At 44.4% G+C, this 25536-nt stretch overlaps 1 protein-coding gene across 1 annotated transcript in view; it reads left to right on the top strand.

Moving 5' to 3' along the window:
• myo1g (myosin IG) overlaps nucleotides 1–25536 on the top strand; it is a 52780-nt gene that overhangs the window by 16424 nt on the left and 10820 nt on the right. Inside the window, exons 13-21 of the mRNA XM_030062893.1 lie at nucleotides 3366–3440; nucleotides 3686–3818; nucleotides 5715–5881; nucleotides 6525–6732; nucleotides 7674–7897; nucleotides 8247–8391; nucleotides 11013–11117; nucleotides 12674–12787; nucleotides 20367–20524. Coding sequence (XP_029918753.1) covers nucleotides 3366–3440; nucleotides 3686–3818; nucleotides 5715–5881; nucleotides 6525–6732; nucleotides 7674–7897; nucleotides 8247–8391; nucleotides 11013–11117; nucleotides 12674–12787; nucleotides 20367–20524 — 1329 coding nt within the window. The remainder of the gene's footprint in view (nucleotides 1–3365; nucleotides 3441–3685; nucleotides 3819–5714; nucleotides 5882–6524; nucleotides 6733–7673; nucleotides 7898–8246; nucleotides 8392–11012; nucleotides 11118–12673; nucleotides 12788–20366; nucleotides 20525–25536) is intronic.

The following is a 25536-nucleotide window of genomic DNA, read 5'->3' on the forward strand; positions in this document are numbered from 1 at the left end:
CAACCTTGACCTTCATACTTAAATATACCTTCCTCTAAATCATTTTCCAGTCTCTGGAGAGCCGCTGTCTTTATCTCTCTGCGTCCTCTCCTGTCTGTCCTGTCCGACACTGTGCTGTCCTTGTAAACGCTGTGCTGTGACAGTGTGTGCCCTCGGTTTTGTGTTTGTGCATGTGTGTGTGTGTGTGTGTGTGTGTTTGTCTCCCTCCCTTTCTCTTTGTTGAGCTTCCCAGAGTCTGGTCAGGTGGTTTCAGCACCCATGAGCCAAGGGGACACATCTGTCACACCGAGCCTCCTCTCCTTTGCCTCCAGATGTGACAGCCGAGGACACAGTCACAGGGCCGTGCAGAATACATGTGACAAGCTGCGACTTTGTTTGTGTGTCTGATTGGTTTGTGTGAGACAGAGAAAGAAAGCCAGTATAGAAATTAGGGCCGAGAGTGTGCGTTAGTAATACAGTGAGATCGAAATGCTAAAGCTTGCACAATTTCTACAGTGGTGGAAAAAAGTTTTCGGGCACCCTTAAAATTTTACACAATCTCAAATATTATCATGAAATCTTTTTTGTGTTTCAAAAGGTGTGGCTGCATTAGACAGATACAAACAAATACAAATTATATTTTTTTTTGTTTATTGTTTACAAGAAAAACTAACAAAACTAAATTCTTGACAGTTTAATCTTTATCTTCAGGCGTGTTTCCTGCGTTAGATTCCTTGTTTTAGCCATTTTTGTGTCTGAAGAACTTTTGAATGTGCTGGCTTTATATAGACACCAAGCTTGGCAACAAAAATTGTGTCTTTTAAGAAAAAGAACGACCTTCATCACTGGTACCAAAATGACCCAATACTCAAAATGTCTTATGTATTTTTATGGAACCAATCAATTTTAAGTTTTTAATGCCTTTTCTAGGATTTGTTTAGTATTTTGGCTGTGACTGTACTAAAAGAAATTGCATTTGAAGACCTAACAGTGATTTGTTAATGCAATATTTCACAAATGCATGGGGTGTCCCAAAACTTTTTTTCCACCGCTGTATGTATATTTGTGTGCATTTCACCAAAAAAAAAAAAAAAAAAAAAAAAAAAATGGATGCATAAACCTCTTCAGCCTTGCTGGTTCCACTGATGGCTTCATCATTGCTCTGTGGCCGAGTTTTGTTCAAACCCACAGCATTTCATTTTAAAGTCCCAAAGTTTCCAACAATACCAAATATATCCTTTTCATTTAAAGGGGAATGCGTCTAAAATGGTGCACAAGACATCAAAATATTTTCTATTTGATGTGACGGTGCAGCCAGAAAACAATGGCATGTTGGGTTTGAATATTTCACTCAATAAAAGTGTGATGTAGCTTCAGTGAAGCGTTGAAACCAGCAGATACAGAATATATGAGACGTTGTCGTACAATATGAAAACAAGTCTACCTTTGAAACCGCTAAAAAGAAAAGGGAAATTTAAAAGACCAAAAGGGGATAAGTTGTTTTTGTAGATGGTGTGCGGCGTGCAAAATATGCATCGTAAGGCTTGTATTGGGTTTGCATTGCAGATGTGCGAGGGAGCGAAACGTGGGGGGGGGAGGAAAGAGAGGGAAGGTTCATTTGAGGCGATACTAACTCAGGAGTATCACCACCACAGTCTCTTACCTCGCGTGCCCTCCTGCAGCTGATAGGCTTGAATAGTTTGTGTAAACTGGCCTTGATTTTCTCTCTTCTTCCCGCGCTTCCCCAAAACCCACGGCTGCACTGAGCAGTTTGAAGGAACGATGACAATTCAGTTAGCAGGCAGTTACGTTTTTTCTTTTTTTCCCCCCCTCAAATATGAGCCGCAGGGAAATTTGTCCGTGTGCCTAATTTGTAAATCAACTAAGCAGCGTGACCGTTTTTCTAATCCCCTGCCTGAGGACGTGCTGCTTCATTTGGATCAGAGGTGCCGTGTGCGGAAGAGGAGGGCTGGACGTGAAGTGAAGAGAGGTGCAGGGTGCTGTCAGCCGGCGGGAGCGACGACGACGAGGACCTCTTTGATGACACATTTCTGCTCTGTGTCACTTCACGTCTGGATGTAACTTCCTCTGTCTTTTCAGCGTCTTGACTCTTTTCTCGACACGCTGCTCCATCAGTGAGGCCTCCCCCTTCCTCTGAACTACTTTTGGTCACTGGCAGTGTCTTCAGTGTGGTGCAGTGTTGGAGGTAGCTGCTGCCCAACACAGATCTCGGGTCTAAAGCTAATGTTTGCCATTCATATGCTGCGGACACGCCTCTGTTGTTTTGCATAAATTCAATAACAGGCGGTGTTGCATACATACACTCCCGATCAAAATCTTAAGACCAGTCGAGAAATTGCAAGAATTTACATTTTGCACTGTTGGATCTTAAGATCTTAAGGCTGTTCATCAGCTGATCAAAAGTTTAAGACCACGGCCTTTAAAATCCCAAATCTTTGCAAAAAATGTGGATTCAGTGTCATTTTCTGTCCGGTATCCACACTGTCATGACCTCCTGATGGCAAAGGCAAAAAAGCTTTCTTGGTAATCACCTCAAAAATGTTTGAAATTTAATTTCAAACATAAACATACATAAACTTAGAGTGAGCATTTTTAAACAGTGTGCAGTATTTAGTGGTGCCTAATTGTTACAAGGCAGAAATCAACAAAACGGTGCTTTGGGGTGATTTGTCCTGTTTGAGCCACTGTAGAAACATGGCGAGGGAACCGGGAAACGCACTTATGAAGATTAAAAAGACTTTTTCCGCGTTTCCTCAAATTCTTGTTGTTGCACGCTAATGTTTTACAGCATGTTTATGAATATTATATCCCTTTTTTTTGTCTTTAACTCAGTTTGAATCCTATTAGAACCTACTTTAACTTATTATAGTTAATGACGGACCATGTATCTACCTCGGCACTGGAGCAAATATATCCAAAAGCAAAGCCAAAAATCAGCGTTACATTTAGTTTCTGTCTTTAAGAGGCCTTGAGAAGCTTTAAATTGAGCTCTCTAGTCCTTGCAGACACCTTGAAAACGTTTGAAACACAGATTTTGATTGAATACAACGGCCTTTTTCATGCTTATGATTGCATGTGCTGTTTTAATTCTTGAGAGGGACATTGTGAATGAAACATGTCAAATAGTGGCTAGGATCATGTGTTTTTTTTTTTTGTTTTTTTTTTTAAATATGTTGCTCAAACAAATAAGCCTTGTGTGCTTGTATTGGTAGAAGAAATAAGTCCAACCAGCTAAACTCATTTGGAGAGCTGTGGCTTACTTTTGTCCAGAGCTGACGATGGAAATAGCTGGCGGGTGCAACATTTTACTTTTCCCTCTTCTCTCTCTCTTTTACACTCACTTTGTCTTTCTGTGTCTATTTCAGATATTCTGTCGAGGGCTTTTTGGACAAGAACAAGGACCTGCTCTTCCAAGATTTCAAGCGTCTCATGTACAACAGGTGCCAAAATGCATTTTTCCCCTCGCCGTTTTTTACCCCCCCCTCCGCGCACGATGAAGTTCTGCAACTGGGTTAAGTGTATAAATGAGTTTGCATCACGCTCCTCGTTGCCCTGTTTCCCCCCTCGCTCCTCTGCTACCCTAGTTAACGATGTCCTTTCTATGCTGTCTGCCCTCCTTTATGTGTTTCATCTGCTTCATCCCTCTCTATCTCTCTCTCTCTCTTTCTGTTTCTGTCTCTCGCAGTGCCAACCCGGTCCTGACGGAAATGTGGCCAGATGGTCAGCTGAGCATCACAGAAGTCACCAAGCGGCCCCTGACCGCCGCCACGCTCTTCAAGAACTCGATCGTGGCCTTGGTGGATAAACTGGCTTGCAAGGTCCGTGTTTCCCGCTCGGCGCCCACTTCCTGCTCGCTCCCCTTTGACCCCCCGGGGGGGGAATCATCAGTAAATGTCATTTGCAAATCCCAGACTGATTATAGCGTCATTTACATTCACCGTGCATTCTCTCATTCTGATAGGATAGGGAGCAAAACAAATTACACTGATGACTTTGAAAAAAAAAAAAAAAAAAAAAAAAAAGTTTGCTGATAATAGCTCTGAACAGTTTTTTTTTTCCATCCTCCACCTCTAAAAGTTTGGGAAGGAGATTTACACCAAACACTGTTTCCAGGCAACGAGCGCCAAATCAAGGACACTCGAGGCTCCCTCCCTTTTTGTTTGTATATTTTTTCATGTCCGGCTCGGAATCCAGCCCTGACCCAGATCTCGCGTTTGGTTTACTTTCCTGTCATGATCCGGAAGACGCCGCGCGCCCGGCGTTCTGGTCTCTGTCACGGCGATCTGAGTCACAGGGTATTCTGAGGCGGCCCGATGTGTCTGCTCTTTTTGGAAGGAAGCGAACGAGCCGTGGATTATGATCAAGTGAGAGTACGTGGCGGCCTGACGGGAACACACATGTGCTCTTTTTGTGTCAGAGAGCCAACGGTTTTAGTAGGTCGCCGATCCCGCCATCCTCACCGGCTGTGTTTGGAGCGCAGGGGCGGGCGGGGGGGGCGGGGGGGAGGGCGGATGTACAACACTGCTCACCTCTCCGGGTCGCAGCTCACTGACTGAAGTCTGACATTGCAGTTATTTTGGGACGGCCTGCTGTTGCACTGTAGTTGTGTCTCAGAGTGAACGAGGTGGAGTGAAAGGAAACTCCCCTGGTGATGTTTTTTTTCCCGTTTTTCCTCCAAATCTCACTGGAAGAACGGATGCTTTCCTCACCTGAGCCCAGTCTGACCGCTTGAAAATCCCCCTCCTTTATCTGACTCTTTTTAAAATCTCCGCTGAGCTGAGTTAAAACCGGGGGCACACGTGCACCTGCATCATTGATGTGATGGACGGTGATGCCAGGCGGCGCTCGGAGAGGGCTCACGTCGTCCTGGCCTCTTCATTTTTCAGGGACAGCGAGTGAATAACAGGGAAAGCACAGGAGTCCCTGTACTCTGACAGAAAAATAAATGTGTCCCTAAGATCCCGTCAAGCTGCAGACATCCAACCATCGCTCAGCACGGGCGGGCTTTATGGTCCGCACAGTTTTAATGTGTAGTTAAATGTGCTGTTAATAAATGGATGCGCTGGATCCGAAGCACAGCTCACTGGAGCTGGAGCGGAAATGTTTTGCAAGTCTGATTAAGGTTTTGCCAGTTACGCAGCGCGGCCGCAGCTCCATCTATCACTGTTTACAAGCTCAGTTTATTTGCAGAGTGATGAAACAGAAGTGATTAAAACCGTGATTAAAACAGTGATAACAGCATGCAAAAAAAGAGAGGGAAATTATACATTTTAGCAGGTGAGAAGAAACAAGCGGCCCTTTGAAGAGCTCTCGCCTCAAAAATACAACACTTTGTTTCAACCTGTGAAAAAGCACTACACAATAATAAAAACTGTACCTCCAGTGTTTTGTTCCATCCCTGTGTTGATGTATGGAGGAGATTTCATGTGTACTTACTATACTTTACTCTAGGTGGATGCACATGTCAGTGATAATAATTTAGTGTGAAAGTTTATCGATCCCTATGGGGAAATAACTCTTTCGCTTGACTCCAGTGTTTGTCAGTTTGCCAGCTCTTATATAAGTCCAGCCAACACTGAAACACTGACAAATTGACTGCCGCTGAAAAGTCCTTGAAAGGTGGAGGCCTACTAACACCCGTCTCCCTGCTCACAGTGGAGTAAAGTCACCACCGAGTGAAGTGCGGCCTGTAACTCGTGTGTCTTGTCTTTCAGGAGCCGTACTACGTCCGATGCATAAAGCCCAATGAGATGAAGTCCCCCATGTTGTTCGACGACGCCCGCTGCCAGCACCAGGTGGCCTACCTCGGCCTGCTGGAGAACGTCAGGGTGCGCAGGGCCGGCTTTGCCTACCGGCAGCTGTACGCACGCTTCCTGCAGCGGTAAGGAGCAGCTTCACCGCCCCGCCGGTGTTGTCAGTCAAACAGAGCGGCTGAGGCAAGACTGCTGCACTGTTTCAGCTCTTTGAGTGGCTTTGTGGAAAAGCTGAGACAAGAGTGTTTCCTCTGTCTTCTACTTCAGAGGTGGAAAAGAAACACCAAACTGTTTTGCTCCAGAGGAAGTAATGTTACTCTGCTGAAGTTTTATTTAAGTGGAAGTAAAATTACCGGTGTAAAAAAGCTACATAAGTGAAAATTAACAGTAATTGAAAAGTTGAATTTTTAACTTTCTTTATGAAGGACTATGTTGAGGCATGTGATATTTTCAATAGAGTTAAAAAATGACAAAAGGACAGAGATCAGAGTTTTAAGCACAAATCAAAGTGAAGCCAGATTAGTCCTCTCTTCTCGGCTGACTGGCTATTTGCTGCAAATGGCTCCACATCTGGCCAATTTACGACTTACCAGTCTCTGATGTAATGGAGTCTACCACATTTGTGCTGTGTAATGGGTTTGATTTAAAAAATAGCTTAGTACAAACTTAACTAAAAACATTAAAGTAACTGATTAAAAAAATCTTTTTTTTTTACCTCCAAAACAAAATATGTTTTCATCAGCTGCTTGACTGCTTCCTGTATGATCTCAGGTATAAAATGACATGTGAGTACACGTGGCCGAACCACCTGATGGCCTCGGACAGGGAGGCTGTGGAGGCCATCGTCACCCAGCACGGTTTCCAGGACGACGTGGCCTACGGGCACAGCAAGCTGTTTGTCCGAACGCCTCGCTCACTGTTCACCCTGGAGCAGGAGAGGGCGGCGCTCATCCCCATCCTGGTGCTTTTCCTGCAGAAGGTGAGCTGCTCTGACAGTGTGAAGGTGTGGTTGCCTTGGAGGTAGAACCAATATCGCTTTAGTCACTGGTGGTCATCATCGTCATCGTCAAATTTCCCCCCCTCAGCTTCAGCATGCAGGTTAAAAGCTTGGAGTTTTTTGCTTGGCTGTTTTAGACGATGGAAAACACTTGAAGCATTTGAATGACGGGGTTTCATTTCCAGTTCCCTGGAAAGCTTCCAAGTTATGTGGTATTTTTAGGAAATGTTGCTGTGTAGAGCACATTAGATTCATTTCCCTTTCTTCAATAAATTTCTATTTCTGTGTCTTGTTCTATGAATGAGTTGTGGTTTGCTCCTCTAGCCCTCGTGAAATAGCTCCTCCTATATGTCCAAATGCTATTCTTCTGCCAGCTTGAATCATAATATGCTGTATGCTGGGGTAATTAAAGCCACCAGAGCACAGTTAAATACAAATGAATTATTCGACTTGTTGTGTGAAATGCTCCACCCGGTGGCCCACCTGGTGGAGGATTTGCCACATATCAGGTCTGTGCCACCGCGGTGCTTTGCTGCATGTAATCCCCTCTCTCTCCTGCCTTTCCTGCCTCTCTCCACTGTCACTTTCGCAATAAAGCACAATGCAGAAAAAAAAAAAAAAAAAACTAAAACAAAAGAATAAACTGTATACCCTGCTCCCTCCTCTCTTTTCTGTGACCCACTTTTCATGACACTGCAGTGAGGTCTGAGATCTCAAACTGGAGCACGAGTTTGTCTCCAGCTCAGCGCGAGTCTCTGTTGATCTCATGTCTGCACCCGAGACGTCGCCTGAAATCTTCACCGACACTTTTCAACCCTCTCTCTCACGCCGCTCTCATTTAACTTTTCATCTCCATCCCCTTGATTTCTGTCTTTTTACACGCTTGACTCTTTCTACATCTCTCTCTCTCTCTCGACCCGCAGGTGTGGCGTGGGGCTCTGGCTCGTATGAGGTGCCGGCGTATGAAGGCCATCTACACCATCATGGGCTGCTATAAGCGCTACAAGGTCAAGGCTCACTTCTGGGAGGTGGAGCGCCGGTTCGCGAACGTGCGCACCACGGCCGACTACGGCAAGAGTGTGGAGTGGCCGGCCCCCCCTGCTGCCCTGGCCCAGTTTCACAGCGTCACCTTCATGCTGCATCGCAGGTTAGACCTTGAGCAGTACTTAACACACAGATAAAATACCCCTGCACCGCACAAACTTCAGTCTTAAGAAACAGATTTGTTTTTAGCCATATTTTTCTCAGAGGTCTGATCACTTCCATCAAGAAAATGAGGCTTAATTTAAGAGAAATCTTGAACTTTAGGGGTGCAGTGTTTGTGTTTAGAGGTGCAGAGGTCGACCGGGAAATGTTTTGCCACTGCAGATAAAATCTATTTTTAGCTTTGCGGAGGTTAACTGGAAGCCGTACCTCCCACTGCACGTCTTTGTTGCACCTTTGATGTCTCACTCTTCCCACTCGGCATCCTCTGGTGCCTTAATGCTTCGTGTCAGGTGGTGGGCGAGGCAGATCGTGAAGAACATCCCTCCGTCTGACATGCCGGAGGTTCGGGCCAAAGTGGCGGCTCTTGGTGCTCTGAGCGGGGAGAGGAAGGACTGGGGCGTCAGCCGGGCCTGGGAGAGAGACTATCTGGCCAACGTAAGACTCACAGCACCACGCAAACAAAATGCAGCCCTTGTGTTCGATCAGCAATGCATTTCCAGGCTGATCAACCACTCAGCATTAGTCTATGAATCCCTTGTTAACTCTTTATAGAGGCACGATATGCCTCACACATGACAAGTGATATTTAATTCCCTAATAACCTGAAGCTTGTGATAATCAGTTCATTTTAAGTCAATCATTTCAAAGTTAGAACGTCATTAACTTTTGAGTTTCTTTGATATTGTTTCTGAATATTGATTTTACTAAGTTTAAAGGTGCAGTATTCAAAAATGCCGAGATGAAAGACCCTTTAGGCTCACTTGATGAAGAGAAAAAATAAAAAAGCATGAAATAAACACCTTTAAACTGAGTTTACATGGTTCTCAATTGAGTTGACACTCGACAGTTTTGCATATTGCACCTTTAACTGAAGCTTGTGATAATCAGTCCATTTAAGTCAATCATTTCAAAATTAGAACGTCATTAACTTCTGAGTTTCTTTGATATTGTTTTTGAATATTAATTTTACTAAGTTTAAAGGTGCACTATTTAAAAATGCCAAAGGTAAGGACCCTTTAGACTCACCTGATGAAGAGAAAAAATAAAAAAGCTGAGTTGAAGCTGCGTTTACATGGTGCTGAATTCAGTTGACACTGGACAGTTTTGCATATTGCACCTTTAACTGACCTAATTTTGACTCCTATAGTTTTAGTTTTAGTGGGAAAAAAATCTGCCACTGGGGTCAGATACAGACTCGTGTTTCTAAAAACTGCACTGTACACAAGCAGATTTATTTCACCCCGGTGGCAGAATTTTTCACTTATTTTAAGCAGAGCCAGAGATCAGCGCTGAATGTGAGACTTGTGCAGGATGATCTTGCTGAAAATCACCCATTGTCCCGAATCTATACGGCGCATGTGACGAGCCTCACGGTAAACAGCAGCCGTATGACCGAGGGCTGCAGGACGGCGCCTGTAAACACAGCCCCTCTGTAATGAATCCCACAGTCGGCTCATTTAGCTGCTAATCTGAGGTTGTTTGGCTGCTCGGGGCATGAAAGACGCCTTGAGGGACGGAGAGCATGACTACCGCCGACCCTGATTCACTTCCTCTCTCACTTTGTTGGGCGGCCCGTGACTTGTGGGCCTCGTTTGACTCCCCCCGGCTCCAGCTACACGTGATCGTTGGTCACCTAAACAAAGACCTACAGATGCTGTAAGTGTGTGTGATGTGGTATGTGGCCGGCATGAGTCGTGACTTTCTCTTCGACTCGGCGGTTTTTAGACGCTGAAGAACTTATCAGAGGACGGAGGGAGTGTCGAGGAGGAGGGGGGGAGAGGAACGAGACACAGAGGGAGAAAGAGAGAGAGAGAAATGAATGCAGGACATGAGAATTCCCCACAGTCAAGTGATTCAGGAACAATATCACACTTTTTACTCATTACTTTCACATTGGACTGATTTTTTTGAAATTAGAACAGTGATCTGATTTGGGATCACATGGAGGCCAAACGATCATGCTGGGATTTTTTTAGCTTTGTATTTCAGCTGTGACATAAAATGCAATGAATACAAGGACACACATTTTTCAATATTCAGATCCTCAGCAAACTAGAAACATTTTAAAGCTACAATCATACGTTTGGGATAAAGACGTAATTATCGGCGACTCGGACCAAACGATGAACGATGAGAACGAACAGACTCCGCTGTCGGATTATGTGCTTTGTTCCTCGTGTTTGTCAGCTGAGTCTATATGGTGTTCACTTAAAGTTGTCCCTTGGCTATCTTTTTATTGGCGCTTTAAAGGAACACTTCACTCAAAATACAAAAGAGGACACAGATTTAACAAACTCCTGCTGAAGAACTCTGGCTGTATGAATCTTCCTCTAATTTGTATTTGTTGGGGATGGATACAGTTTTCCAGTGAGATTTGGCCGGAAACAATTCCCGAATTCCTGTCATGAAAAACTATGAAGTAACTTAAGTCCACAGCTACAAGTATGATTTAAAAAAAAAAAGAAGCCACATGCAGTTTGGTTATTGCAGTTTTGCTTGATCTTATTAATTGTGCAGCTGAGATAAAGAAAGAGCAGATGACTGACAACAAAATCAAATTACATGTCGCTTTGGCATTCGGCCATCTGCCGGGCGGCGATTATTTCCCTTTTTCGCCCGGGAGTTCAACACGATTATCTGTAACGAAGCCCGCGCTCTCTGGGTCATCAACACAGCAGCCATCTGAACACCCTCCATCCTTATCGACTCCTCACTTTCATGAGAGTTAACCCTCTGCTGGAGTCTTGCTTGACACAGTTTTAGCTTTCCCTCTTCTTCGCGGCCCCCCGCTGCATTTCTCATCAAGGAGTGCGACTCCGGTATCAGCACCCCTGCTCGCTCTCCGTCGGTGCGTCAAAGAGCGTGTCTGGTAACAGCAGCCCGAGGCTCGCGGCTTTGATCTGCTGCTTGTGGAATCAGAGCGATAAAAAGGCTTGAAAGAGCCTGAGAGAGGTTATGGAGAGTTTTATGACTAATGAGGAGATACAATCCCATCCCCAACTTGTAGCTGGTGGCACCAGCCGGCTTCATGTAATATGGGCCTTTGATTTCCACAGGTGCGAGACTGCCCCCAGACCAGCACCAGCTTCGTCAGGGTTTCCAAGGAGCTGAGGAACAAAGATCAGTTCGGGCAGGTCCTGTTCTCCGGCTCCTGCAGGAAGGTACGTGTGGAGAGAACACGTGGAACCCGTGATCATGTCTGTTTGTAGCTGTGAGGAGTTTCTGTCTTTACTGTTTTCTCTCAGCCTTGGGTTGTTTTGTCATTCGCCATTCCCTCACAATTTCTCCTACAGGGTTCGGGATTAGCATCACCTTATCTTTCAAGATTATTAGCTCCAACTGTGAATGCACCCATCTGAAAGCACAGTTGTCCCTCGTTATAACGCGGTTCACCTTTCGCGGCCTCGCAGTTTCACAGATTTTTTTTAGTACAATTTTGCATGCTTTTTTTTTTTTTACTGGACTTATTTTTCTACGAAGTTTTGAACTTTGAGAGTTTAAACAAGAGAGAAAAGTGAGAAAATGTTAATGCCTGTCTGAGAAAAGTGTATAAAGTGTGTAGTGAGGGGTTTCACAGTGTTAAAACATCTATAATAATTGCAAAAAATAAAGCTGACTACTTCGCGGATTTCGCCTATTGTGGGTTATTTTTAGAACGTAACTCCCGCGATTAACAAGGGACCACTGTACTTGTAAAATACGGATATGGATACAGATGGAGCCTTCTGTCCGTAATCTGCGTTCATTTCATCCGGATTTGTGCATGTTTTCAGAAAAATTACGGATGCGGACGAAATGGATCGGCACCATTGGAAATCGCAGAGGCAGTGTAGTCAGTGCTTAAAGCGAGACACGAAGAGGAAATTTTAAAAACTGATGTTAGAGTAAAAAAAATTCTGCGTCCTCCTGTCTTGATGTATTTAATCACCTCACACTGCTGCCTCCGCTTTTGCCTCGTTTTTTAGCTGGTCCATTATGACGACCTCCTCCGAAACGTTTGACTCTGAGCTGCCCTCTAGTGGATTTACTGCTTAACATCCATGCCGACATGAAGGATGCACGTTCGTTTGAAATGGATGTGTTTATTGTCATACGTACAGGGAGCATAAATGACCCCTTAAGAAGTGTGAGTTACAAAAAAAAAAAAAAAAAAAAAGAGAGATTACTCATGAAAAAAAAAAAAATTATTTGAATGTATTCCCAAAGTCTTCTCAGCATCCGAGATTTCAATTTCAAGTGGAATCAGTTGAAACGGAGTAAACTCAAACCGCGCACACGTCATTTTACCTCGCGCTGAACTTGCTCTTATCATTGCTGTGCAGCGGCGGATAATAATGGCCGTATTTTCCTTATCGGGGGATTTTAGAGAGAAGGTTTTCCCGCTCAATTCCGGAAACTGCTTCAGCCAAAGTGTGTTTGAGGATATAAGGAGCTGAATAAAAGAACCTCCTACATTAATAGATCCAACGGAGCATTTGTCTTGCCTTTCTTTCTTTCTTTCTTTCTTTTTTTGTATGTGGCGCTCCACTAGAAAAACCTCTTTTTGAACAGAGAGCGGTGACAAACCCGAAAGATCCCGCTGTGTGAGATGAGTGAAAGCAAACACACACTTCCACACACACACACACACACACACACACATGTGAAAAAAACTGAACGCCGAACACAATGCGAAGCTTTACTTGCTCTCTCTCTTGTGTTTCCCCTGCGCTCTCAGGTGAACCGATTCAACAAAAGCACAGACCGCGGCCTGCTCGTCACAGACAAGCACGTCTACAAATTAGAGCCGAAGAAGCAGTACAAGGTTCTGAAGAGGCTTCCCTTAGACTCGGTAAGTACTCACCTGGGAGAGCGCGGCACCAACACACACTCCCGCTCACACACACATGGATATGAATGATGGCACACACATCGACACACTGTCTGTCTTAGGCCTTGCTTATTCCCTCGACACACATGCTGCAGAGACACACACACACACACACACCTGGATACACTCAAATGGCCCTCAGACGTCAGATGCAATGTTCACTACAAACATTTACCCAATTATGGAGGAAATACGTGGCATTTTGAAATCATCATCCACGTCCCAGTCTGTGATTTAAGATGCTTTTTCATGTTTCATCTTTAAAGCCACTGCTTCCCAGCCGAAATCATTATTTTGCAAACATAAAGTTGGTTAATACTGTTCCTCATAAGAAATCAGTAGCTTGCTGCTGTGTGAGCGACTTTGCCAGATAAATTTATGGTAAGAATTATTCTAAATTGCTGCTGACGCTTTAGAAATACCTGGTCAGCTAGTTAATGCGTCCATTTTGTGGCCAATTTGTTATATTTGTTCAACAAACATATTAAAAAGGAGAAGAGTAGCTAACTTTTGTCATGTGTTGGCATATTGATTTTTAAAACTGCACCGACTTTTGTATTTAAACAAAGTTCATAAATTATTTTGAAAAAAAATTAGGAAAACCTCATTCACTTCGCCCATAGACAGTCCATTTTTTGATCCAAAGTCTCAAAAATGCAAACACAGTGGTTTTCAAAGTGGCTCCTCTGGGGCCTCCGAGGGGCCCTCAGCAGAATGAGGAGTAGGTTCATTTCACTGTAATTTAATTCACTAGAAAATGTTGCAATGCAGAAAACATATACAGGAACATTTTAACTAATTTTCCTCTTTCTGGTTTAATCTCATCACTTTTTTGTCAGTGCTGAAGTATTTTAACTCTTTGAAACCTGAGCAAATTCACTTGATTTCTTTCAAAAAGGTGGGGAAAAGGCAAAAAAATTACTGGAACATGAGTTAAAAAAAAAAAAATCAAGAACATTTAATAGCAAACACAAATCAAAGTGTCTCTTGATACAGTTTAAGGATCTCTAGAGGGCAAAATGACTTCAGGGGTCCTTAGGTTACTGAAAGTCAACTTTGGGGGTCCAGAACATGAAAAATCTGAAAACTGTGCTAAGAAATGATGACATGGCTCCTGAGGCCTGTATACACTCATGGACACACACACACACACACACACACACACATAGAAATGCACCAACTGACCTCCACTCAACTCAACCCAACCAGCTCTTTACCAGTTTGTCACTCACTCTGTGTCCCATGAAACATCTCTCTCTCTCTCTCTCTCTCTCTCTCTCTCACACACACACACACACACACACACACTGACGACCCACTGATTCACCCAACTCCCTGCTGGTTTGTCACTGACTGCTCGTCCCATGAAACGGGTCATGCCCCCTGAGTCAAAATGAAGTCGCACCTTTGGCAACACTTCACTGCAGCGGCATCGCATGAAAAGCAGCCGCGTCAAAGACGGACGGCAGTGACCCGGGTCGAGGAAGACGGGGGGCGCTAGGTGGGGTGGGGGTGGCAGAAACGAGGGGAGAGGTACTGAGGGAGAAATGACAGGACGGGACAGACGGAAGGAGGAGAGGGAGGGGGAGAGGGCGAATGTGCCGCTGGGAGAAAGTACGAGGTGTCTGACCTACATTCCCTGGTTGCCGGTGAAGGAGAAGAGTGGTACGCCGCGACTCGGTGGTATACAGCAGAGGTGTGTGTGTGTGTGTGTGTGTTGGGGGGGGTGGTGTTGCTTGGTATGTGCGCCTTTGGTCGCACTACAATAGCCTGGCTTAGCATTAGGGCTCTGCCGTCTGGGGCAAACCTGCCTCATTTCACGCCCTGATCTGAGGAATTGGATCAGCGATCTCACAGGAATATCGGCTGGTATGGACGAGAGAGAGAGAGAGAGAGAGAGAGAGAGAGAGAGAGAGAGAGAGAGAGAGAGAGATTTGTGATTTAGGCCACAACTTGGAGAGTCAACAGGTCACTCATTGCATCAGTTACAAATTCTGCCAAATCAACTGCACTGACCTAATAAGAGAAATAAACTGAGCGACTTCAGCCTGCAACAGGAGGAAATGCTCTCAACTGATTCACAAATTCACAAATACACAAATTTATTGAAATCATTCCAAACCTACAGTAGAAAACAGCACTCAGTGGGGCACATACCTCCGCCAACACCGTGCACTTGTCAAGATTTGCACATGTTGGATATTCGTCAGAAGCTAACGACGCCCACCGCCGCATCTCACTTTGGCCCATCGACGTGGAAACTGAATCGCTGCCACGCGATCAACATTTCCACCGAATTTCGTGCAAATCTGTTGAGAACTTTGAGAGAAATCCTCCAAACAAACAAGCAAACAGACAAACTCCTCAGCTCTGTTAGAGGAGAGACAGAAAAAAAAGTTCTTCAATTAAATTGCCAGCTAATGAACTGAGGATTGAATTCAGTCTCTGTGAAGCCAAAGATTCACACTCAGAGTTACGCCGCCACACACATCCACTCATTATTGCTACACCAATTATAATTTCCTTTTTTACCCACTCATCAGCACATTGTGCTCTCTGCCTATAGACACAGTGCGTGTGTGTGATGTGAGATGCAGTGGGAGTAAAGGCTTATTCTGTATGTTTTCCAGTCGATTTGCAGCTGAGAACTCATGTTTAAGTCACACTGGTAGTTTTTTAGTGCATCTGCTCTGGTAGAAACTGGATGTCGAGGCTGGGATCAAATCAAAAGTGTTGAGCTGTGCAAACCAAAGGACTCTTTTTGGGGAAATAACACAGACTGAATGACTTGTTAAGATTTTTGTTGCAGCTCTTGCCGCAGTTTCATCCAGATGCTGCACCGGTGCGGGTCAGTGCTCTACCTGTCCACACACGGGAAGCTCTACTTTCTGTGCAGTCCACCGTAGCTTTGCATAAAGACCAATTACACCCACCTTACATAATGAGACAGAACAGCTGGGCACGCAGGAAAGGTTTCGGAGAGAGAGCGCAAACACGCCAGAGGGTTAAAAACCGTCATTATGCGGCAATGGAAAGGCTAAAGATAGCTGATACCATTAAGCACTGCTGCTCAAAATGAGGGATTTCAGTTGCATTCAGGTCAGAAAGAGAGAGCCGAGCGCTGAAAGAAACAGTGCGGCTCTTTTCTCTCCGTGTCTCACAAGACTCTGCAAAACAAGGAGCTATAACAGCGTCCAGACTGTCTGACCAGAGGAGATAAGGCCTGAAATGTCACTGTGGTCACGGGATGAGAGCAAAAACTGTTGGAGTTAAGTGGAAAATATGACTAACTTTTTGTTTTTTACTATCACGATGCGTAGGCCATTACATGACTATTGAGCCACTCATTTTTTTTCTCTTTACAGTTACTTTTATTACGAGGATGATGAACTGTAGGTACTCAGTTTGCTCATGCATGTACTGGTCATTTGGTTTGGGATCAGCCACGCTAGATGTTATCTATGCTATGAAGTTCAGCAAACGGATATAAGCAAAAATGGGACATTCCCCCGATTTAATGCTTGACCCGTCCCCAGATCCCAAGCCTCTCTGTGCGCCGCTGATATCACCAGGGGACGTCTTGTGATTCGTAGTTTTTATCTCGAGACCACAAGAATCCTGCGCTGCTTGTCCAGGAGGGCGTTTCGCTTTAAAGAGCTTGGGTTAGAAGAAGCGTAAAGTTTTCCGTTTTGGTTGGTAACTTCCTGCCACAAAAGTGGAAGACAGAAACTCAATTTGCAGACTTTGGATAAGCTGCGCAAGGCCAAACAGCTCAGAGACGCTTGGTCGACGTCAGGCAAATTTAGTTGTTTTTATTTTTTATTTTTTCCAAAAACATGGGAAAAAAGGCAATTAGCAAACAGGCAAAAAATGAAAATTAGAAAAAAATTGCTAAAAATTACAAGAGGATAACCAGAAAAATTTTGTATGACTAATACTACTACTACTACTACTACTACTAATAATAATAATCCCTGAAAATTAGTCAGTGATGCTGGATCAACCTTATAATTCTTGTAAGTCTTTCAGAAGCGTCTAAGCGAGCATATAATTCTTGTAAGATCCCGCTGTGTACTATTTGTCAGAAAGTCACAAATGTCTCTCTGCAGTGAGACAACCTACTTTCAAATACAGCAATCGCTAAAGATTTAAAACGTCAACACGGTCGAGGTTAAATACTGTGACTGAAGCGTCACACATTCGTACGGAGAAGCAGATGCACACCGAGCTATTAACTCAATGAAATTACGATTTAGGTCATCACCTGGGATTTACCTATGTGTGTGTTTCAGTCACTCACTCACTGTTTTAGGGACGTACTAGTTACGCTGCACAAAAACCTCCATTTCAACCAGTGGCCGAGTCTCATTTAGTGACTTGTTCAGCGTTCAAAGCTTTGTTTTTCGTAAAACAAGTGCACAAATCTGCCAGTGGGCGGAGGTAACCCCAATTGTTTCCAGTGCAGGTTCACTGGCAGGAGATTTTCTGGGGAGAAGTACAAATGTGCTGAAACAAGGTAGAATAAGGCAGATTAGACCATTGCCATCAAGAAAATGACACTTGATTCAAGAAAATACTGTTTGATTAGCACTGGAACCCAGTGGAACCCATTTTTTTCGGAGATTTGTTCACAAAAACCAAGATTATAAGCCTGAATATGAGGTACATGACATGTTAGACTGTGGAGGTTTTTTGCACGGTGGGCCTGTTCTTGGCCGGCCAGCAAAAAAACTGTAATATGCAAGATGTTTTTCTCGAGTCAGCCCTAGAAATTTTTTTTAAAAAAATGCATCAAATGGAGTGTAGAATATTTTATTGCTCGCCAAAAGTCTTATGGTAGGTGAAGACATTTCTGTGGAGCATTAAAGTGGCTCACATGCCTCAGGCGGGGTTTGCCGGTGCTGCTGTACTTTGCGTTGGTGTTTGTGCTCTTCCTCTCGCTGTGGTCCACGTGGACGGACGGAGTACAGTACATCAGCACGGTGCTGTCTGTGATGACGGGGGGCGAGCGCGGTAACATCAGCCTCAGCACTGTTCCCTCCGCCCGAAGGACAGGTTGTACCAGAATCCGGCCTTGACAGCACAAGGACAGTGCACGTACCGGCGGCCCCGCTGGATTAACCTGAGTTTGCTGGGGGCCTAAGAGGCTTAGTCCACTCTCTCTCCCATTCCCATTCTCTCATTGTGCAATCTGTGGCAAACCTCACTTTCCCGCTTGCTGGCTTTCTTCCTCCATCTGCCCCTCTCTCTCTCTCACTCGTGCTCATTTTCTACCACTTTCACTCTCTTTCTGCCTTTTTTCCTCGTTTTCTTACTCCCTCATTCACCCTACCTCCCCTTCTCTGGCTCTCATTCCCCTCAGCCACAATAATTCTGTACATCATTCCAAGTGGGTCACAATGCCTGACCCCTCCCGACCCAGCCACCCACCCACACACACACACACACACACACACACATGCCTACACTGTACATACACGTGCACCGCAGGCAGAATTACTCTCACCCTACATACTCCGCCGAGAAATAATCCACTGACGTCATACTATGCCTGCATTTTCTATCCAGGATATACTCTGCTGCATCAACTTAGCAGGTGTTACACTGTACATTAAAGTAATGAGGGGTGACATTTCCATAATTATGAACGTCCACTTTGCCTCTCCCTGTCGCTGCTGGACATAACGAAGTAGTGATTCGACCCACAGCCGGAAAGTGTTTCCTTAAACAACGAATGCAGAGCTTCCACAGGGAAACACGAGCTAATGCAAATTGATTTTGCATCAGAAAATTAAACTCTGGATGGCTCGGAAGAAAATAGAGGAAGAATCGGGTACTTAGCATGAGCAGCGATGACTGCTGTGGCTGAATGAAGAAATAAACAAGCTCTATGATATAAACTAAAATTTTATCTCCAGGAAAAAAAATCCAAGGAAAAAGACATGACAGTACCGCCCACATGGTTTGATTGACAGGTAGTCTCTGGGAAATGCACCAGCAATATTGACAACATTAAAAAAAACACCACAGATTATCACTTTAAAGTAATAATTCACACTTTCCCATATAAGTAAATGTCTGTTTTGTTTGTCTCTTGACGCCATGCAGTGCTGACACACAGCCTACACACGGATGCAGAAAGCTGATACAGTCACTCCTCTTGCTGGTCTCTGTCCCAGGCAAAATAGTTCCACCATTAAATGGATATAAAATATCGCGCAAGGTTGTTTGAGGTTGTGTTTGCCAAGTGATTGACAGCTCGGCCATGCATCACCAATTAGATTAGATGACGTTGTTTGTGCTTTTTGTTTTGTCCTGAAATGACCGTCTGCACTGTTTTCTTTTGAGACTAATTTCTCTGCTGATCATATGTCGTTTTAGCGACTGCAAGTAGGACTTTCCTTACAATTACACAGAGGGACTTAATAAGAATATTGTTTTTTGTTTGTTTGGGGTTTTTTTGTAACTCTTATAATTGGTCTGCTAATGCAAATAACCAAATAGCCCTGTTTGGAAAGTAACTCTGGAGCGCTGTGAGCATTAATAAAACTCAGCAGCGAAAGTCCTCCCCTCATTGGAGCTGACAGTTTGTTGATGATTGTTTTGCTTCACGGCCAAATCGGCCTAATTGGAAAATTATACACTTCCACCCTCTTCACCTTGGCTTTGCCTTTTGCCTCGTTTTGCCCCGGCTCGTCTGTCTTTTGTTACACTCCTCGGCTCCAACTGCAAACTTTATTAGCTGCTTTGCCAACTACATCGATAAACCAGGAGCGAGTTGGAAATCTTTACTTTTAAAATTTGTTTTTTTAATCTTACGAATATGCACACGAGGCGCTCAGAGATGGGTTACTGCTGTTTATATCTGTGTTGCATTTCTTCAGCGAACCAAATTATGTGTATCTGTGATTGGATTGATTCAGAAGTGGGTGGAGCTTGACACAGAGTAGGCGTGGCTTAAACAGAAAAGTGACAATTCCTCCAAATTCGAGAAAGTGCAGCATTAAAGCAATGATTTTACCATGAGTTATCATAAAATACTTCAGTATAGAAAAAGATAATTGGCAAACATTAACTTTTATGAACACAGCCATCCTGTAGGCAGCAATAGTCATAAACAAATATCAAAAGAAAAATATGTATATTGTATTAATATTGTATAAATGTTGCAATGAACACTGGCGAATACTTAACAGTACATTATAAATGTAAAAATATTATTCAGTTACTCTGAATTACAGCCCCTTCCATCTTAACTAGGAGACCCTGAACAGCCCATAATAACCCTCTTCATTATAAACTTTTTGTGTGTGCACTGCTTGGGAGGAAAACGCTTCAGTCGCTCATACTTTGGTAACTGCAGAGTAAAACTGCTGTATAATAAAATCCACAAAGAACAAGAATTCCCACCAGTGTGTGCTTCACTGCGATTGTGTGTTCAAGTGAAAAATGCCCTCTCAGATATTCCTGCTCATTATTTTTTATCCACAGTGTGTTTTTTTGTCGGCGCCTGACTTTTGCGTTTTGCTTTGCCCCACAGTTGACAGGCCTGAGTGTGACCAGTGGGGTGGACCAGATGGTGGCGCTACACACGTCCAACCAGGACGACATCCTGCTGTGCCTGCAGCGGGGGCAGCTGCACCCCAACCAGGACCGGGTGGGCGAGCTGGTGGGCGAGCTGGTCGACCACTTCACACGGTCAGTGCTGCTCCGCCGTCACAATGAGATGCTGTTTTTATTTATTTATTTATTTATTTATTTATTTATTATTTATTTATGTCCGTTCTCCCGTGGCTTCCCTCTGCATGCGTGATGTGAAAATGAGCTGTAGGGCTCACGGACCACATCAGACATGTCACAGAGAGACGCTGAAACAGAACCGCACAGCGGGATCTGTCTTTATGAAGCTCTCAGTGCACACACACACACACACACACACACACACACACACATATGCAGTCAGAGTGTGGGTTGCCCTTTGGTGTTGATGTGGCTCGACATAATATAAATGTGTTCTGTGTTGATACTAATTTCAAATACTAATACCTCATTTCTTACTACAACTACTGCTTCTTTTTATACAGCAGAAATAGCACTCTAGTATAGTAGATTTAGCAGAACACTTTTCTTCTTATGCTGTTACTGTATACTATTATATTATTACTGCTACTGCCACACAACTATAACACTATGTAAAACCTTTAACTGGCAATTTATCTTGTGTTTCTGTTGTCATTTTGTTGTTTGATATTGTGTTCTTGTTATTTTGCGGTTGACCAGCCAAAGGTTATTCCAGTTATGTCACTCAGAGACATCCACAGCACAGCTACAGTGGTGCTTAATAGAAACAAACTCAATTGTGAGGTTTCAGTGTGGTCACGTAAAAATGAAAAAACAGAGGCTTCTTTGCAGCACAGAGGAGGGAGAGCTCCCTTCTTTCTCCCATCATGCTCCACTGTAGCTTCAGCTGCTCTCTCTGGGCATCACATTTGGCAAATCTGCCAGCAGAGAAGCAGAATTGCAACCCCGAAATCATACCAGCCGTGCAACGCAAGTAACCAATCCCTATTTTTAGACAGTGTTAATGTGCATTAGGGTGGAATTTTCCTTTAATATACTTACCAAGGTGCTTTAAATGGAGCAAAACAAAATGCCAGCTGCAATGCAGGGAGTACTTTTGCTGCTGACTTTTATTAATGCCCACAGCGCTCAACAGCAAGTAAGTAAGAGAGTGTTAGGCTTTATTTATTCGGCACTTTTTAAACACACAAGTGCTTCACACACATGAAAAATAAAAACAAATATGTTAAAAATACATTAAAATACATTAAAAAGGGAGTACAGATGGAGAAGACATACAGCCTTTCATGCTCCCAAGTCTTTCCAAAGATCTTCAGTACAGAGTCTTTAGGAGTCCAGAGGGGCTTACCAAAACTCAGAAACTGCATTTGAATATGGAAAGACCTTTTATCTGATGCAATAGTGAAGAAAGCCAATGGTACCACAATGAAAACATGTTTACCAAGCTTCAGTGCTCGCTCACGCTGATCCTCCGTCACTGGTGCGGACGGATGATTCTGAAACTGAGAACAGCATCGCAAATCAAGAATTATTCACCGCGTCTCCGTGACATTTCACACTTTAGATCGCTGGGTTTCCATCTCGCAACACCGAGACCCAAAACATGTAAGGATTTCTTCCCCACCAGGAGCTATAACGATTTATTTTACTAATTAGCACGGAGCCAGAAATGGCGAGGAGGAGCTCATTAGTGGAAATTAGCCGGTGTGATGATTGGTCGGTGCGTTTTGGGCCACATGATCGAACACCTCTGCATTCGACTCGTTGTCCGCGGATGAAGACCGTGGCGAACGCGTCGTCTATTAATACGGCATAACAATGCGGCTGAGTCTGATTGTTGGCATTCATCACTGTCATAGTTGTCTGTGTTTGTGTCCTGCTCTGAATAAGTGCCATGAAATGAATCCGTCACGGTGACATTTATCACTGCCACGTAGGAACTTGATTTGTCATCGCTGTTTATAAATCTGATTCACATCTACGCAACATTCATCTCTGCCAGACGCGTTTGAATGGCAACAACCCACAAGTGTTCACGCAGAGCAGACTGTTTTGATTGTGTGACTGTCTGTCTGTGTCCGTGTGTGTGTGTGTGTGTGTGTGTGCGTGTGTGTGTGTGTGCTGCCCGCTGAAACAGCACCCAGTTTAAATTGATTGCTTCCCTAAGTCTTAATCCCCTAAATCCAGGCAGGACCACACTGACTAACGCACAATACAAACACACAGCAGAGCTCGTCTCCCGTGTAAATGCATTGTACGTTTTGCAAAACGCCGTCCTTACAAGCATCAAGTGTGAAATCAGCTTTTTTTTCATAGCGCAGTCATTATTTTTTGTATTTCCAGTATCACAGACTGACACTTAAAAAGCCTCCATGCTAAGAGGTTAGTTCGTCTCATATTCAAATGCTCAGATCTTGTTTTTCTCAAACCGAGTGCCAGTGGGATGAGATAAGCCCACGTGTTTTCCCAAGCTTGGAATCATGTGTCATTTTTTTTTTGATACTAGTGGGCTGATTGGCCTTATTTTGCCTCATTTCAGCATATTCATACTTGTTACCAGGAAAATTCTTGAAAAACTACAATTGGATCTGTCTCATCCCACCGGCTTGGTTTAAGAAAAATAAGTTTTTAATGCCGAGTGTGAGGCTGAATTACTTGCTTTTTTGCGGACGGGCAGCTCGCCCCCGTGTTAATGTGGAGCGATGTCTTGTGTTCAGTCATTTGTTTTATTAGCGGGTGCTGAGCTCCCCGGGGTGAAGCTCAGAGGCCAGGCAGACTGCAGCCGCAACAGGGTGTGTGTTCCCTCTTTTATGAGTCTGTGTGCGTTTTAAAGGGGGGGTGGAATCGGTCAGTCGATCCTGGATCCCCGGTGAGGCTTTTGTGGATTTTATGAGCGTGTGTGTCTTAGACTTTTGGTGCGGGTTTGGATTGGGGGAGGGTGTCCGTGTCACCCGGGACCCTGCAGCAGCTGCCCGGCTCTGGCAGGGGAGCGGCAGGCGTCAGGGAGAGGAGAGGGGCCTGAACATCTCGCCGCTCCGTCTGCCTCCGCCGGCCTCCGCCTGTCTTTGTGCCACCATCTGGGGTGAATGAAGGGGGTCGTGACCCCTACAGGGGACTCATCAAAAGCAGGGCTTCAGAGACAAAGTCAGGGGCGAGCTGTGTAAGTGTGGCGTGGGAAGTGTGCGAGCATGTGTGAGGAGGATGGCGGATGACGATGTACACAAACACACACTCACACACAGACGCACACTCCTCTTCCCCTTCCTTCTGTGGGGAAATTAGTTCAAAGACTATGAGAGTCACGCACAACTCATTTTAGTCTGCATGTGAAGGTTATAGGAGAAGGACTTGGTCAATGGAGCGATTGTGGTTGCCCCCCCTCCCACCCACCCATTCACCTCGCTCTCCGACTCTCTTCATCACCCCCGATCCAAGCATCAGGAAGGGATCAGTGGGCCTTTGGGTGTTTGTAGTTGAGAGAGTGCGTGGTGGTAAAGGTGCAGAGAGTTGTACAAAACTGGGTCAGCGAAGGCAGCGTTAGCAGCGCCAGGTAAAATCTGACTTCAAAGTTGCTCCCCGTCGTCGGCGAGGACAGCAAAGACAGGCTGTCTGGTTCGCTGTCATTTCACATCCGTCTCTGGCTCCCTCCACAGAGCGCCTTCCTCCGCTCACTCCCCTTCATCTGCCTCTCTTTCCTGCACACACCTCCTTCCCTCCATCCTCTCTCATCTCGCTCGCTGGCTTTTCTCTTCCTGTCACCTGGATCTTAGCTGTCAGCATGAATGAGGCATGTGTACGTGTGCGTTGGCATGTGTGTGCGAGTGTGTGAGTGTGAGTGTGTGTGCGCTCACTGAGGGAGGGGGCAGGGGGTAAACTCATGGGCCATCTGCTGGGACAGCTGGGAGAATATGACTGGGCTGAAGGAGGGATTTAGGATATGATCTGGCCGAGCCTTAAACGATTGAGGAGGATTTGATCCTTAAAAGGCAATTTGGGGGTTTTATTGTCTCACTGTTCACTGCCAAAGACAGTTTTCAGCTCGTAATGAAAGTTTTTACACCGGTCGGGTTTTTCGGCAGCTCTTTGATGTGAACAGTAGCACTGTTAATGTATGCAAACAATAAAAACCTACTATGAAAAAAAGCTACTACAATGTGTCTGACTAAATGGAGCAACAATGCAGTAGAAATCTCAAAAACAGACTTGAGGAACCTCTCATGATGAATAAACTCAGATTCTTACATGGATGTATAGTAACTAAATACATTTACTGGGCCTTTACTTGACTAATTCAATTTAGTGAGACTTTCCCAGCACTGTGTTTAAGAGAGAAGTATTTTTTTCAGGCGGCTGTAGTTACTGCTACACATGCAAAAACATTTAATATGACTTTGAGTGTAAACTCGTCTACAGTATATGGAGCAGTTAGAGCTACATTAAAATCCCTCTTACAGATTGACGCATCAATAATTTAACTCTCTGGAGGGAACCATTCTTCACAGTAACTACCTATTACTGACTAAGTGAAATTTTTAAAGTAAGACCTTCACTTTTAATAGAGCAGTTTTCCCATTATGGTATTGCTGCTGTTACTCAAATAAAGGATTTGAAAACCCTGTTTCGATGTCCCACGACTGGCTTCTTATGCGGTAGAGCCTTTATTTAAAATCTCTATTTATCTTCCTGTTCTTTGTCCTCTCTCTCGCTCTCTTTCTACAATTGTCTTCCCCTCATCTGCCTTTAATTTGCTTTCATTTGCTCAGTCTCTTCACTCTCGCCCAACCTCTGTGTCTTTTTCCTGCGTTTCCTGCGCTCTTCTTTCTAAATCAGCAGTTTCATTTATGAATATGGAAAGACCTGGGATGGTGTTGCATTAATAGCAGTCTTCTGGGTCACCCCTCCCTTCTCACTGTAGCAGAAAAAAAAGTGATTTCATTAACCTCAAAGCATATGTGCATGGTCTGGTGATGTGGCTTTAATGAACAGAGAGCGTCTCAACACCACCAGCACACACACACACCCACACACACCCACACACACACCCACACACAGAGGTACTGACCTGTCACTGATGTGAGAGGACTTGTTGACTTTCTCTTTTGACCCGGTTGGACGACAGAAGTCACCGT

Source organism: Myripristis murdjan, chromosome 11 (genome assembly GCF_902150065.1).
Source record: "Myripristis murdjan chromosome 11, fMyrMur1.1, whole genome shotgun sequence".
Lineage (NCBI taxonomy): Eukaryota > Metazoa > Chordata > Actinopteri > Holocentriformes > Holocentridae > Myripristis > Myripristis murdjan.